A 17,024-nucleotide genomic window follows, 5' to 3' on the forward strand; every position below is an offset into this window, starting at 1 on the left:
CACCCAACTTAGGAACTCACCTGTGTTTATGTGTAGGTGGGTGGTATGTGTATAAATTAGTGAATACACCTATATATATACATATATAGATGTGTGTGTGTGTGGTATATAAATTAGTAATCCACATATGTGTATTGAATGTGCAGGTGTTGGTAACTGGTAACTGATTCTGTCTAAATTTGGTGTGTGTAACATGTATGGACTTAAACTGGTGATAAGTATGCATGAACCTAAACTGGTTATTTTTGAATGTGTGTGTATCTGAGTTGCTTGTGTGTGTGTGTGTGTGTGTGTGTGTATATATATATATATAATGGCATTGTGTGCATGATATACAAATTAGCAATCTGTGTCTAACTTTTGGGCTGTATAGTATTGTGCTTGAATTGTAATAGGTATGCATGTGCCTAGGCTGGTTTGAAAGTGTATGTGTCTGAGCTGGTAGTATGCGTGTGTATGCACCTAATTGATTTTTTTTTTTTTTGTACATTTGCAATTGTACATCATGCCCTCCTGTCTAAAAGTGCAATATTAAGATCCTGAGTATTGGCCTGACCCCTCAGGGCAATGTTGTCATGGATCCACAGATGCATCACAAGCAGGGCCAAGGAGGTGATCCTCCCCCTCTATGAGATGCTGGTCAGGCCATAGTTTGAGTACTGCATCCAGTTCTTGGCACTGCACTTTAGGAGGGGTGTGGCCAGCATCAAGAAGGTCCAGAGGAGGGCCATTCATATGATCTGGGGACAGCAGGGCAGACCCTATAAGGAGAGGCTATGGGACTTGAACCTGTTCAGCCTTCACAAGAGAAGGCTGAGAGGGGACCTGGTGGCCATTTATAAACTTATCAGGGGAACCAGCAGGGAATGGGAGAGACCCTGTTCCCCCAAGCACCTCCCGGAGTAACAAGGAATAACAGCCATAAGTCATTTGAGATTAGGTCCAGGCTGGTCATTAGAAGGCACTACTTCACAGTCAGGGCAGCTAGGATCTGGAACCAACTTCCAAGGAAAGTGGTGCTGACTCCTACCCTGGAGGTCTTTAAGAAGAGGCTGGATAGTTACCTAGCTGGGGTCATATGAGCCCAGTAGTCTCTCCTACCCAGGGCAGGGGTTCAGAGTTGAAGATCTACTTAGGTCTCTTCCAACCTTACATCTATGAATCTATGAACATATTTAATTTGGTACTGAAGTGTCAAATAACCATACAGAAAAAACTCTAGCAGTTTATAAAAATCAGGGGATATAAGACCTACACAGGAGGCTATTGACACCAATGCTTTGATGATTGCAGAAACCTGAATTTTCTCTCACTCAATACTGGGGAAAGATCAGAAAAAAAATCAAATTCATTATCTGTAAGAGCTATCTTCCCTCTTACACACAAGGGACATTGACAATGCAATCTGCAGTACATACATAACTGCTATCACAGAGGAGGAGGCTACCCATATGGGAACAGCTGCTCAAAGAACACTTCCAGAAAATAACTATATAACTATGGGAGAATCAGATATGCACAGTACATCAAATCATCCAAAATACATGAGAAACAACTGAAAGGGAAGACTTGACAGCTACAATGTCAAGAAGCACAAAAGCAGATATTGGAATGAATGGGCATTTATACATGTGCTCCAAAAACTACTAATTAAAAGAACCCAGAGCATCATGTGTATCAGTGTCATAACACTGAAAAATGGTGGCAGAGCACTTTGAGCTAAAGCTCATTGAACAAGCTTAACTTTAAAGTGCCCTGCCACCATTTTTCAGTGTTATGACACTGATACATGTGATGCTGGAGTCTGCCAGAGCACAGTAATTACCACACTCCAGCTGACTCAGTTGAGTCTGTTCTGATGCACTGTACTTACAATGTGTCAGAACAGCCTCTCTGCACATGGATAGGAGCCCAATGTGGTGTCCCTTTCTTAATAGGCACAACTCTTCTCGGTAAAAAAAATAAAAAAATAGTACTGATCTAAGCCAGGGATAGTCAACCTATGGCAGGAGTTCCAGAAATGGTACAGACATCCTATGTGCATGATACATGGCACATTTGAAAGGGATCAGGGGACACAGCAGCAGATAGAGAAGGGAACAAAAAGCAGAGCAGCAGATCAGATGGGGGAATGGGATTGGACCGGTACTTAGACAGGACAAAGGGCTTACTGTATGGCATGTTTGCCAAAAAAGTTGGTCCCAGTGATCTAAGCAATACAGCATGCAGGTAAATATTTTGTAAAAGTACTATGCACAACTGTGGAGTGGTATAAATAATGTTATAAACAATATAAAATAATTTAAAGTATCAAAATTATTGGCCAGCTTTTCATGACTGAACACCTTTTTATTTGAAAAAAACATGATTAAAAAACCCCCAAACTGCTAGAGCATGCCATTTCAAATGAGACACACCCATTAGAACTGAGATATGTTAGAACAAAACCTTCCTTCATTTTGCCCTTTAGTTACCAGTGAAGTGGCTGGTGGATTTGTGGAACTAGTCATAGGGCATGTCCACATGAACATGCATGTGCATCTTGCAACATCTCAAAGCCCTTTGAGGCACTGCAAGAGGCACATGTGGGAATGAAAAAAATTCCCCATGCTGAAAATTTGCAGTCCAGGGGCAAAATTAGGCCCTGGATATTCAGGGATCAAAAAAACCGCGAGGGAGGAAAAAGCGGGGTGAGGCACAGTCCCAGACCGGGGGGGGAGGGAAGCAACTGAAGGCTTAGTCCTCTACAGAGAAGCTCTGGTAGCCAGCCAGAGCGTCTGTATGGCTGGCTCTCACCCTGGTGCTGAAGCATGCTACCTGTCCATGTGGCAGCCGCAGTGAGCTGGACCTGGGGTCCTGCCGTAAGTAGGGGGTGATGGGGGCTGGAGGAGGGAGGGACCATAGGGGGACCCCCACTGGCCCTGCCCACTCCCCCAGTCTCCCAGATAACTGCACCTTCTGGCCTTGTCTCCACCTGCACCCTGAGCCCTCCTGATAGTTGCCCTGCTCAGCCCTATTCCCTGCCTGCCCCAATAACTGCCCCACCCAACCCCAGCATCCTGGAATTAAAATAATAATTTTAAAAAAGCCCCACACTCAGCTGCTGTTGGGGTCACTGGGGCCTAGTGGAAGAGCCCCCGCTGCATAGTGCCAGGTGACAGCTGCAGTGGCCCCAGCTGCCTGACATCAATTTGCCCCACACCAAAGTGCATGTCCAGGCATGTACGCTGAAGCCAAAAGCCCTGACTCAAATTAGCACCACTTCTATTTCAGCTACTGCAAGTGCACATGCTTACATGTATGGATGCACCTATGAGTTGCATCCAGACAAGCATGGACTTTTGGTTCCACAAGGACAACTTGCAGCAGGACACCTCGTGCCACCGGTATTTGTCTCCAGGGAATGCCTGTGCAATGCCAAAATAATTACTCCCTGGGGGCGGGTTTCTGTAGCTTTTACAAGGCATGTGGCAATTTACTCTGGGTAGGGTAGGGGAGGCTGGGGCCAGCACTGTGCTGGCCCCAGGAGCCTTACCTCATGTCCCGGGGGCCTCCTGGGACTGCAGCATTGGCAATTGAGTAAGGGAGATGGAGGACTCTGGGATACTGGGTGACCTCCACACCTGACAGAATCATACGTTCATTCCAGTTAGTGCAGCAGTGGAGAGATCTCCCTAGTCAGAAGTGATCTAATTTTCTTGCAAAAGATCTAGTTCTCTTCTGGCAAGAAACCTTTTGCCAACCTTTGAATGGTTGTATGCTCTTTGTGTGCTGGGAGAAATGCAACATGCAGCCATAGCACAGATTGGTACATAATGTCACCGGATCACCTTCATAAAGTCACATGTGAAACTGAAACTTCAGCAACTCATGGAAATGTAGAACATTGCATTACCCATTGGGCAATGCAAACTAAGCCCCCAATCCTTCTAGCTGAGGCAAGCAAAACCAATACAAAAATATTTATTGCAAAAGTTCCCATTCCATATTTCATTTCGTCCACTGTAGCCTGAAACACCATGTAAAAGATACAGAAAAAAAACAGGGAATAATTGTTTTTATGTATTACAGATGAGGGTTTGAGATGCAATTAGGTTATGTTTGTAAAGTGCTGTAAGTGACAGAGGCAGGAATAAAATTCAGGATTTAACGATTCCCAGCTCAGGAATTAATTTTCCAGAGAACATGGCCCCAAGGCATACTATGTTGCTAATCTCTTCCTCATACAGCTCTTATGCAATCCACAGGTTTGAATTTTCAAGCAAAAGCAGTATTGCTATGTTTTTAAACAAATACCCAGATACAAAAAAAAATTGTGAAATTTTACAATTGTTCAAAATTTCATGCAATTCCATTTATTATCCAAAAATCTGTAAACCAGAAATTTTCTGGAAAAAGATGTGAATATTATACAAGCATGTACACATACATATAGTGTTTGGATAAACACACACATATTTGTTGGATTTGCATTCCTAATAACATCCTAAGTACTTTTCAGTATTTCTTGTATACAGCTGAGGATTTTTATCTCAGAGTTTTCAATCGTAATGCTGTCAAATACAGGAAGATGTGTGTGTGGATAAATGTACTTCTCAGCAATTTTTGTCCTCAAAATGTTTACCTGTCTGCGAAGGTCTCTCGTTTTCTTGCACATGTTATCTATTGCACTATCCAGGGCATTATTCTTGTCTTTCTTGTCAGCCTGAAACAAAACAAAGACTATTCAGTTTTAACTTCCATGTCTCCTGTTCAGAAAACCATTTAAAGAATTTGATTGACTTGCAGTGTGTGCTTTGATCTGATTAGGTCAATGGGACTCCTGCAAATGCTTAAGTGTTTCAAGAATAGGGATCACCTTACTGAATCAGGACCTATGAATACACTGTCAGCTTGTAATATCAAGCAAAAAACATTCAGAATAGGTTATTTACAACTAAGTCAACTAAAGATTATATGTTTTACCCTCTGAACTGCCATAACATTTGCTTTTTCAGCATTAATTGAAGTTCAACTTGACATGTTTAGTGGTTGGTTGAATGTCCACTCCATTATCATCACATGGATGAGAAAAACTGTGTTGTATATTTGCCTGCAGTTTAAGACGATCAGATGCCTGTGATACAATTTGACACTTTTTCAACTGGTATAATCTACAATATTTATTTTTAATTTCTGTAAAACTACACCCAGGGCACATCTACATGAAATATTTTACTGCATAGTAGACTAATCTACTTAGCAGTAAAGCATCACTGTCTACACATGCATGATATTTACTCTGCAGTAAATTAGTTTACTGTGTGATTAGCTAGTACCTGTAAATACAGGTAGTAGATTAAACATGCAGCAGCTACTGCACAGTAGTGCACATGTAGAAGCTCACGGGAGCAAATCTGCTCCTGTTCAGCTTCACCAGCAGGGGACTAGCCTCCTGCCTATGGCAGAGCCACATGACAGGGATTCCTCTATAGCTGGGCCAGGCTGGCCTTCAGATCCCTGGCCTGACTCTCCAGGCATAGGCTAGCTGCAGTGGCACCTCAGACTCCAGGTCTGCCCCTGGAGCCCATGCCTCTGGCTGCCTGGCCCCCAGGCACCATGCCTTTCTGCTGCAGGCATATGGCAAGTGCTGATGGCACCCAGTGTTCCTGTCTAAGCCCCCAAGGACCCTGCCAGCACCTGGGATAGAAGTGTCCCTGATGCCCACATCAGCCCACATCTATGAGGCCATGGCATTCCACATGCAGCAGCACAGCCACAAGCAGTCTGGGCAGCAGTGCCACATCAAAATCAAGGCCCAACAGGTCCAGTGGGTCCATGTCACAGACCACAACCAGTGGTCCAGGGCTGCCAGGACCATGCTCTTCATGCAGCAACTGGACTTCATCCTGGCCATGAGGGAACGTGGACACAGCTGCTATGTCTACTCCAGCACAGGCATGCTCCTGAAGCCAGCACTGTAGGCCAGAGCTGATGAAGACTTTCTGGGAGAGGGCCCCTCAGGGCACCAGGACAGGATTCAGTGTGCTTCCTGCCCTCAGCCTCAGCTGGCAGCACAGGTAGCCCAGTCTGACACCTGTCCCACCAACTCCAGCCATGCATCCCATGAAAACAGCTCTAGCTCCTCCTCATAGGGGGCCACTAACCAGGCAGCAGGTGCTGTGTCACCATACTTTGGAGCACTACAGGCAGCCAAACCTCCTCACCACCACTAGGAACAGAGTCAGACTGCTGGGACTGCTTGCCACACCCTTCTGATAAGCCCCATACAGGGAGGAGGGGGAAGGGGGAAGGGAGCTCTGAAGCCACCCATGCCCATGCCAACTCATCTATGTGCCTCTGGGCTGCACACCTGGAGCCAAGAGTCCCGCAGGGAAGGTGAGTCATGTTCTCCCCTGCCCTCCCTTTCCTGCCTACCCTGCTTCAGTGAGCTTCCTCCTGCCCCAAGACTTTCTGGCCTCAACACACAGCAAGGCAGGGGGCAGTGCAGAACTTTACTGAGCATGCAACTGCCTCCCTGCTAGGCATCCAAGGGCATCACATGCACAAAAATTCATCAATGGCAGCAGCAATCTCTTCCTCAGCTGCAGAAGTCAGGAACTCATGGTATAGGCAGAGATACCCCTCCAGGTGGCAGCACACATTACAAGGAAGTGCAAGACTGTCTGAGGTGCCATTGAAGCTCAGGTCCCTGCACCGCATTCTCAGATGCGCCCAGGGCACCACGGCAATCAGCAGCAGCAGGTTGTAGTGGGTCAGCTACCTCTTTGTGCTCTCAATCAGCTCATCACAGTTCACCAAGTAAACTCTCAGCAATGGCATGCTTGGAGCACAGGCCATAAGTAGCAGGGGTCTTGACCTGGGATGCCTTTCTGGAGAGAGCCACCATGGGGAGGAGGGAGTGTCATCAGCTCTGCATCCCAGCTGGGCAGAAGTCCCTCACCTCCCAACCCTCAGTGCCACAGATCTGGCAGCACAGGAGAAAACTACCTGGCCTGTAGGGTGGAGAAAAGGGGGGGGCAGGGGGAGTTGGTCCAGAGCTGCCATAGCAGCTGTTGGCAGGAGCTAGCCCTGACCCATCCTGTTCAGGGGACAAGGAAGGGAGGCTGCCTGTTACAGGTCACAAGCAGTCCACCTGCCCCCATAAAGGAAGCAGGAACAGAGGGTTTGGTCAGCAGTTACCTGTAGCAGGACCCACCCAGCCAACTTACCATGGTTTCTGTGCACATACGACCCCTGATGAGGCCATAAAGCGCACAGCCCCTCAGTACAGTGAATGTTATCTCTGAAACATTTCAGACTCTCACAAAGAGCCTCTCTGTCTTGGCTGTACAGGTTCAGTAGCTGTACACAATGGGGATGTGCCTATAAGGTCACTGCCACCATTGGCTGGCACTCTCTACATGTACCACCTGCTATAGCAGTGCACACAGGACTACACCTTCCTCCTGGACCAGCTGGTTACAGTGGCTGAGAAGAAGCTCATGGATTCACAGGCCTGGAAAGTAGGAGCAGGAGAGGAAGCAGGAGGACTATGTATTCCAGGACAGGCTCCCTGCCCTCAAAGAGAGACACACTCCTTGAGAGGATGCTTAAGGCCCATGAATGGCATGCTGCCATGGTGGTCCAGGCAATGTAGGAAATGGAGGAGGATGGCTGGGTGCTGAACACCATCCTGGCCATGGCAGACACCTTCATACTGCTGAGCACCTAATCCCCAGCCCCAGCCCTGACTAGTCACTCACAGCCCAGCACCAACCTTCCCAGTGGGCTTTGGATAAGGTCCACTATCACCCGCAGTGGACAGTGCCCCCTGCCCTTGTGCTGGGTCCCCAGCAGCCTAGCCACTCACCTGGGTAGCTGTCCACCACTCACCCAGCCTCCATGCAATCTCTGAGTGGGAGCTGCCAGCATCTGAGCCAACTCTGCACATAGTGCCTGGGGGCCCCAGACCCAGGGTGAAGGAGGGGGATCAGGGTAAGCAGGCTGGACAGTGCCCACCCTCACCCCTGGGTGAACCCCAAGCTATGGGCTTTGCCATGGCATCCACACCCATGGCAGTGCCATCAGAGGCTGGAGTGCCAGGCACCTCTCCATGGGATCTGTCATAGGCACCTCCACCCCAGTTTTCCCTCCTTACAGTTCAGAAAGTACATTGCACATAGTTGCATGGGAAGCAGGACCTTTTATTGTTGGTGCGCATTGGGGTTAGGGAGGGGTTTCATAGAGTCATAGATTGTAAGGCTAGAAGGGTCAAGTGACCCCCAGCAAGATGAACCTTCAGTCTCCTCTTGAACTTTTCCAGAGTAGATGATTGCACCACCTCTAAAGGGACATTATTCCACAGTCTGGACACCCTGACTGTGAACAAGTTTTTCCTAATGAGTCTGAAAATGGTCTTCCAGTAGTTTGTGGCTATTATTCCTAGTTTTCCTGAAGAGTGCCTTGGTGAACAGCTGTAACAGCTGTTCACTAAGCCCTTGATGTACTCCCCTAATGTAGCAGTAAACTGCTACCAAGTCCCCTCTCAGCCTTCTCTTTTTCAGCCTGAAGAGTCCCAGGTCCCTCAGGCAGGGGGGCACAGAATCCAGCCTGCAGCAGCAGCCACCTACACCCCACATAGATCTGAGAGGCACTTGCCCCCTGGGTCTCCCCCTCTGGAAAGGATAGAGGGGGCTGTGCTGAGCACCAATCATACATACCTGCACATGGGCTGCTGCTGAAGCATGGACTACTGCAGTGTGAGCTCCTCAGGGGTTGCCATGCTGGAGTACCCTCTAAATAGGTACCTGGGGCTAGTTCCCCAGTCGCTCACCCCAATCTGGTCAGGGGTTGGACTAGATGATCCCCTGAGGTTCCTTCCAAATCCAAATTTTCTATGATTCCATAATTCTACTTGTGCTACTGACTATAATATTGAGTTTTAAAATGTTCAAGATATTCAGTACCAATTTAATTCATGTAACAAGTAGATATTAGCCATACTGTATTATTTGTATACCACATACCCCGCAAAATAAGAGTTGCACCTTGTTTTGAGAAAGAAGAATGAAGATATTTCTATAATTTTAATTGGCACAGGACAGGCTCAATGCAGCTGAACACTGGTCTGAGGTGGGAAGCATAGAATCATAGAAAGAATCATAAAAAGAAGGACCAGAAGGGTCCTATAAGATCATCAAGTCTAGTCCCCTGCCATGGGCAGGAGGTAATTGGACTCAAACAAACTCAAAGAGGTATTTGTCCATCCTCCTCTTAAAGACTGCCAGAGATGGTGATGGCACCATCTCTGCTGGAAGTGTTTTTCAGAGTCTAGTTACCCATACAGAAAAGAGTTTTTTCTTATATCCAGCTGAAACTTTTCCTCAACTAGCTTGTATCCACTGGTCCATGTCTTACCCAGTGGGGAGGAAGGGGGCTTTTCTGAAAACTTGTTCACCTAGGTCCTGGCATACTCCCTTGACATATTTGTAGGTGGCTATCAAGTCACCTCTCAGCCTTCTTATAGAAAGGGAGGAGCCCACTCCTCAGCATCACAGAATCTGTAGCTTCATCTTCAGAACTAGTTTTAAATTTCTCACAGCTGCTGCTTACTTGGAAGTGGCCTTTGGCTGTTCAGCATCTGTGACAGGTTAACACTAACTGTGACTCTGAAGGACTCTCCACCTCTCCCTCTTGGGCTGGGAGAGAAGCACAGCCACAAAAGTTAATATATGGCAGTCATTGCATATTTCAGTCAGCTACCACATTTAAGATACACACCCCAATTCTGGAGGACTTTTTTCAAGAGAAGTTATGCGTAACAACATGGAGTATGAAATATAGTACTTTTCATCTGATGACACATTCTGGTGAGCTTCAAAATAAAGAAAAGCCTTGGGAATTTTTAGAACATGCCATGCATGCCATCCTCACAGTTTAAGTAGTCCAGTTTTTGTCTTCAGACTGGACTGTCTTCTTCCATTTGAAAAGCATGGCTTATATTTTCTGCAGTATTTGCTATCACTTTATCCATGTAATTCTGCTATGAGATCATTTTGTTTAGGTATTGCTATGGACATATCATACTCAAAAATAACATATACAGTATATGCACAGGCAAATCCAGGATTTTGAAAGAGATGGTGTGACAGATGCAACTGGTACCACAGGGATGGCTGTATATTCTGCAGCTCCCAGTGCTCCCAACACCTTCATCTTCTCCATGCCCACCTCCAGCTTGAGCTGTTCCACCGCATGCCACAGTCCTCACGCTGGTGTTGGAAGACATGCCAGCAATTCCAGGGCCCTAGACCTGTTCTCCCTGTGAAGTCAGGAAGCAGGAAGTGAGCTTAGACCTTGGGAAGGAGGATGATGGTGAGACATGGCTAGAGCCTGCTGGCCAACAAGAGACACTTAGGTGAGCTGGACAGGAAGCAAGTGTACAAGCGGGGGTATATCCACTGCTGCAACTCTCCTGGGTATGGAGGTGGGGAGGTAGCTTTGTGCAGCTGCTCCCTGCAGGGAAGGAGTGCTGGGCTCAGCCCCAGTGACTTCCCTCGAAGGCTAGACAGGGGCTACATATCCAAAAAATTCACTGTACTACGCAGCAGAAGAGGAGTGAGGTGGCACCAGTGCACCCCCTGGATCCACTCCTGAGTACATGAGGGTGCAAGAATTCTGAACAAATTTATTTCTGCAAAACTGTCACATTTATTAACCCAATATCAAAAAAGTTGAATTGCTCTGTTCTAAAAGAAAGATACCCACATATTTCCCCTGTATTATGAATACATTGTCATGCCTATAGTAATTAATGAGGTATTATAATTAATGTGATACATATAATATTTCAGTGTACAAGGCTAGATTGCCATCTGTGCCAAAGTAGTATAACAATAGAAATCTTCAGAAAAATCATTATGTTTGGAATGCATAGATAGCATTTTAACAAATCTATTTTATACCAATCTGGTTGATATTCCATCTTGCTTTGCAAAATTGCATCAGGATTTTTTATCAATTTCTGACAATAAAATTAACATGCAATATAGCATTTTTTCCCCTCATATAAAACATGTAATTTTGTTCTGAAACGGCAGCTGCGGGAATTTGAGAGTGTGCACTGTATGCAAAATAATATGGTAACTGCAATTTCTGCTACATAAAAGCAAGGTAAAGTCTGCATGTGATCTGAACATGCATATATACTTATCTAGGCTGTTTAAATTTAATAAGATATTCAATATTAGATACACTACCCATAACCAAAGAGGGAAGAAGGAAGAATGGGAAAAAAACTACCAAGAATGAAGCACTACCATTTTAAAGGGTTGTATAATATCCGTGAATGTAATCCAACATGTTGGAAAGATTGTCATATTTTCTGTAGGCTGACATATAGTTTATATTATTCTACTTACCCATTTTCTATGAGGCATAGGAGGAGTAATCAACTATAGGTACAATGGAGATACTAGTACAGTTTCACCTTAAAAACCTCAAAACATCTCCTAGGAGGTTAATAATAGTGGTGGTTATTGTCATCAGATGTAACCAACTGTCATATAAATACTTGTGTGGGCACCAAAGTAAGTAATTATCATTGCACTACCACTGTTAGACTTGACAACAGATTTAATCCTTTCTAAACTTTCAGTTAAGAGTCAGTTAACAGGATTTTTGGATGCTAATCAGGTGCAGTTTCACATCTGCACATCCTTTAGCAAGTCTATATTTAGAGCTGATTTTTCTAAGGAGGCAGAATTAATGTAGAGTATCAGCATTACACCTGTTTTCCAGCAGGCTGTAACTCTAGAGGTGGAAACTAAGGATATAACTGGTCCCTTCCAAACAACTACATCTCTGAGGCAGCTAATGCTACATAGTCCCTCTGTCAATGACATGGCATAAAAAGTATCAATTAATACATTCAAAGAAAATCTTTCATTAATACGTAAAATTCCTAACTAACTGATAATGCTCAATGCTTGGTTACCAAAGATAATTTCTCTAAGCTATGCTTCACCATGACTCCATAAGCAAAGAGTAAACAAATTATAAAATACAGCTTTACAATTACCATTATTTAGGTCAGAAAAGACCAGAGGTCCTCCCGAGGTTTGCCACCTCCACAGCTATCATTTAATTAAAGGTATCACACAATTAACTAGTTAATCGTGCAATTACCTTGACACCAGTTATACATGTGAAGTAGCTATCATATCATAAAAAGCTCTAGCCCGTTACAAAATTAGACCTAAAAAATGTGTTCTGACTTTGGAGCTGGTTGCTATTGGGCTCCCCCTCCACAGGCAATAAAACATGATAGAATTCATAGATTGTAAGGCTGGAAGGGACCTCAGAAGAGCATCAGGTCCAGCCCCTTACATAAAGCAAGAAAGGCAACTGGGGGTCAGGTGACCCCAACATGGTGACTATCTACTCTCCTCTTGAAGATTTCCAGGGTAGGTGATTGCACCACCTCTGGAGGAAGCTTATTCCACAATCTGAACACCCTGACTGTGAAGAAGTTTTTCCTAATGTTGAGTGTGAAACAGTCTTCCAGGAGTTTGTGGCCATTACTCCTGGTTTTCCCCTCAGATGCCCTGGTGAACAGTTGCTCACCGAACCCTTGATGTACTCCCCTAGTGTAGCGGCAAGTGGCTACCAGGCCCCCTCTCAGCCTTCTTTTCCTCAGGCTGAAGAGTCCCAGGTCCCTCAGCCTTTCCTCATATGGTTTGCCATGTGTGGCGGGCTCACCGCTTTTGCCCAGCTTGGAGAAGGACACTTTGGATTGGGAGAACATTTCTAACAATCAATTAACAGCTGGGAGGGGCTTGCCCTGCCCCTCCTTGGAGAGGGGGGAGGGGGAGGAGCCCCTGGACCTGATTGAAGACTGCACTTTGCAAGTCTGGCAGACTTCAGGGGCAGGGCCTCCAGTGTAGATAAAAGCCCAGCATGCTGGACAGAGATGGCAAGGGACATTGGAGAGGAAAGAGCCTCCCCAGGATCCCTTCTTTGCCCCAGCAGTTTGCAGGCTGGCACATGGGGCTTAGATTCTGGATGTTGCATCAAGGCTGCTTAAGCCTGCATCCTCAGCAGAGGGCTTGATGGAGCAGTGTGCAGACCCACACATATTGAATTTGCCCTGGGAGGAGCTTGAGACTGATCAGGCCCCACGTGGTGAGCAGACCAGCACACGGAGAACCTGCCCTAGGAGCAGCTTGAGGCTGCTCAATTTAGTCCCAGCATAAGCCAGATAATCGGAGCCCCACAGTGTGGCCCAGCCAAAGAACTAAAAGAGCCCCAGAGTCTAGAGCAGGGCCCGGGAAAGGGGAAGCCTTGGCATAAGGCTAGGTAAAACCAGCCACTAGCAGCTAGACTTCTGCCCCCATGAGAGCTGGAAGAACCCTCAGTGCCCAATGCGGGGCACAGGTCCAGGAGGGGAGATGTTGGAGTGATGCAGACAACACTGGTGGGGCCTCTGATTGAGCAAAGAGTTCTGAGGCCTGGTCAACAGTTCCGCAAGGAAAACTGTAAGTTGCTGGCAGAGTCGGGCCCCACAGGGCAGGCATTCCTGAAAAAAGGCAACTCCCTCCCTCCAGAGGGAAGCCCCAGGTGGAAATTTCCCTCCCAGCTAGGCCCAAAGAAGGGGAAGCACCCCTTGCTAGCTGGGATCCAGGGGTAAACGCACCTTATATCGTGTAAAACTGTGCCTCATATTTTGTATAATTGTTATCATAATTATGAATATGTTGTACAAAATGTTATGGAATTGGGCTAGTTTGGTATAACGTTTTTTTTGTATTGTGAATATTTATCTGTATACTTTTGGTGTTGTTAAAAGATATTGCTAAGTGTCGTGCCCCATAACGCCGGTGCACCCTTGACCTGCAAGCCTGGGTCGGCACGACCGGCTTGGCGCGAGGAGGGAGATTTATGACCGGGCAGGTGGGTGATAACGGTGAGCAGGAGTCAGTACGATTTAAACACAGCGTGATGGTTTCACAAAAGATTTATTTTACTTACACTTCTGATGTGCTTGCAGCATAGGCAGAGGAGCTGATTGATTTAGTTACAGCATGCAGATATCATGTTACCCAGCATTTACAGGGTGGGTAAGACAGTTGCTTCCAAGTGATTCATATAAGCCGTTACAGTCTGCAGATTACTAAGAGCTCTTGATAAGAAAGATAACGCCAAAGATAGATAAAGGGACCGGTAAGACGAGACGGGGTACGCCAAAAAAAAAAAATAATTATGTAGGCGGAAGAGATAACATTCGTTGTGCACAATCTGTTTTTCTTGAGTGTATACGCAGTTCTCTGCTCTCTGCTCTCTGCTCTCTGCTTTGGGCGCAAGTTCTTTCAAAGTTTTATTAAGCACAGGTGACCAATTACTATACACCAATTCTAAATAATTAATGAGTTGGCACTTGTGCTCTCTTTGTTTGCTCAGGTTTCATAAAAAAAGGGGGGTTATTTTTACTTGGGTGGTACTGGTTCTGTTTGGTCACAGGATGGCGCGCATAGTATATTTTATTTTACAAGTTTACTAAAGTAGTTTCATTTTTATCTGGTCACTATGGGTACCGATACCTTTCGTGCTGAACTGTCAAGGCCAGTTTCTCTCTCAAGTAATTTGAAATGAGGCACAGACAGGGGTGTGTATATGCAGCACTGTTAATACAGAGGGATAAATTACAACCACAGAGTTTGTTGCATTAGCTTCTGACCTTTTGTCATCTGACCTTTTGGTCATCTGACCTTTTGCCATTGGCATCTGAAATCAAAGACTTTGATCTTTGACACTAAGAATATTTTTGGAAAGTTTTCTTTTGTTACCTATTAGAATATTTACCTAGATATATATTGAATAAGAAATAATATGTATATTATAATTCAGTAAACTGTAAATAGTTAAGAGTACTGGGGTGGAGTTGACTCTATAGAGGAAAGAGGGACCCATGCTCATATCACCGGTGTCCCTCTCGCAGCACTGTTGCCTGCCTAATTTATCCCTTCCAACTGAGGATGGGCACACCCTTGGGTGTTCCCAAGTTACACGTGTAAGACTCTGATCATACATGTGGCTTTTCTTTGGACGCTCTCAAGTTTGTCCACATCACTGGTAAAGTGTGGTGTCAACTGAACACAGTACTCCAGCTGCAGTTTCACCAGTGCCAAGTAGAGCAGAAGAGCCACCTCCTTGGTTTTGCTGGAGATGCATCAATTGATGCATCCCACAGTTTTATTTGCCCTACTGGCTACAGCATTGCAATGCTGGCACATATCCAGACTGTAGTTCTAATGCACAATCTCACAATCACACCTCCTGCCATACATATGAGGCATGGCAAGAGACACAATTGTGTGGATTGCATATTAGAGCCCATTGGATGCAGGTAAAGATTCATCAATGGGCCCTAAGGACCATGAGTTTCTGTAGCCAAAGGAATACAAGAGAATGATGTGAATAGTATCACATCCAGTTTCATTTGATTTTCCAGCCTAAATGACCAGGTATTCATTTACAGCTGAGTCAATTGAGACATGAGCTCTAGCAGAAGTCTGGGAGCAGAGCTCCAATTCATATGTATGGATGAAGCTATTAGAGTGAGGGGTGTACTTGGTACCTATGTTTATCTGAGACAAAAAGACAGACAAAAAACTAGAACTCTTGGTTCCAAAATGCTACCTTGTCAGACGGCAGGCAGGGAGGCAAAAAACCTTCCTTGTTGTTCTGCAATTCTGTATGTCTTTTTGTCTCAGACCAACACGGCTACCAAGTACACCCCTGAAACATGGAGGATGCTGAATTTTAGCCGATTTTGGATTTTAAACTTCATTGCAGAACAACAAAGACTTTTTTTTGCCTCCCTGCCTGCCATCTGAACACCTCCAGGGAAGAAATTCTACCTAATCAATACAAAATGCTACTCAACACAGCTCACAAAAACACTCTCACAGACCCAGAGGGATAGACTTCCATCTTCAGCTCCCTCTGTGCAAAAATGAAGTTTATTTCCTACCTATGGGGACTTTTTACCATCTTGTACCAGCTACACTTTTCCCAGAGCCTGATGAAGAGACTTTGATCCTGAAAACTTGCAGAAAAGGACAATTTTCTTGCCATTTTCCAGTTGTTCTAATAAAAGGTACCATTTTGGAACCAAGAGTTCTAGTTTTTTTTGTGTGGCTATTAGAGTCAGACACTTTAACAACTTTTTTTACTGCACATCCCTTCTCTGCCCCTTATTTAGATGTAAAGCATGTGAACAGTTTCACAATAAAAGATATTAATTCTCTTTCAGAAGAAAATTCTAGTACTGGTAGGACAAATTCCTTCTTTAAAAAACTTCTCTACACACAAATTATTTCAAAATTGGTTGCCAGACTGCTAAAGTCAGTGGGAGTTACATGATTTGGCAGCAATAAAAAAGGCTGTGTAGAAACAACCTTAAAACACAAAGGCTGATGTGAACTGCTAACAGTGCTTTAGCATTTGCTGGCCATTGGTATTAGTGATCTATTAACTTGTTAACAAGTAAGATATATCTATATCTACACTATATCTATCTATCTATCTATCTATGAGTCCTGAAGATGTGTTAGATATAGTGTATATGTGTGTGTGTGAGACAGAGAGAAAGAAAGATCTCTAACACATATACACTATATGTTATATCTAACACATCTTCAGGACTCACATATCTATATCTATATCTATATCTATATCTATATCTATATCTACTTGAGTCCTGAAGATTTCCCAATCAGATATTTATAGCAACAGTAGAATTGACTTTGTTGTAACATTTCCTCCTCCTCAGTGTACTATTTGCAGATACCAGTCTTGGCATCTGAAAAAAAATGTATGCTCATGTAATGGTATATCAGATTTAAAATGCTACAGTGTTTTCCATGTACCGTGTAGAGGCAGCATCATTTTATGTCACTAAAGGAAGTTTCAATGACCTGTTTATTGCTTAAATCTCTTATCTTGAGTGCTGGAGATAAAAAGTAAAAAACACGAACTTAAAT

At 44.8% G+C, this 17,024-nt stretch overlaps 1 protein-coding gene across 5 annotated transcripts in view; it reads right to left on the reverse strand.

The window, feature by feature from the left end:
• The window catches only part of CTNNA3 (catenin alpha 3), a 1,496,635-nt gene that overhangs the window by 653,548 nt on the left and 826,063 nt on the right, over positions 1 to 17,024 (reverse strand). For all 5 annotated transcript variants that reach the window (XM_090056878.1, XM_090056880.1, XM_090056877.1 and 2 more), the window contains one exon: positions 4,625 to 4,705. In XM_090056878.1, the coding sequence (XP_089913004.1) occupies positions 4,625 to 4,705 (81 nt within the window). The remainder of the gene's footprint in view (positions 1 to 4,624; positions 4,706 to 17,024) is intronic.

The sequence above is a fragment of the Crocodylus siamensis genome, chromosome 7 (genome assembly GCF_052110815.1).
Source record: "Crocodylus siamensis isolate JL-2025a chromosome 7, ASM5211081v1, whole genome shotgun sequence".
Lineage (NCBI taxonomy): Eukaryota > Metazoa > Chordata > Crocodylia > Crocodylidae > Crocodylus > Crocodylus siamensis.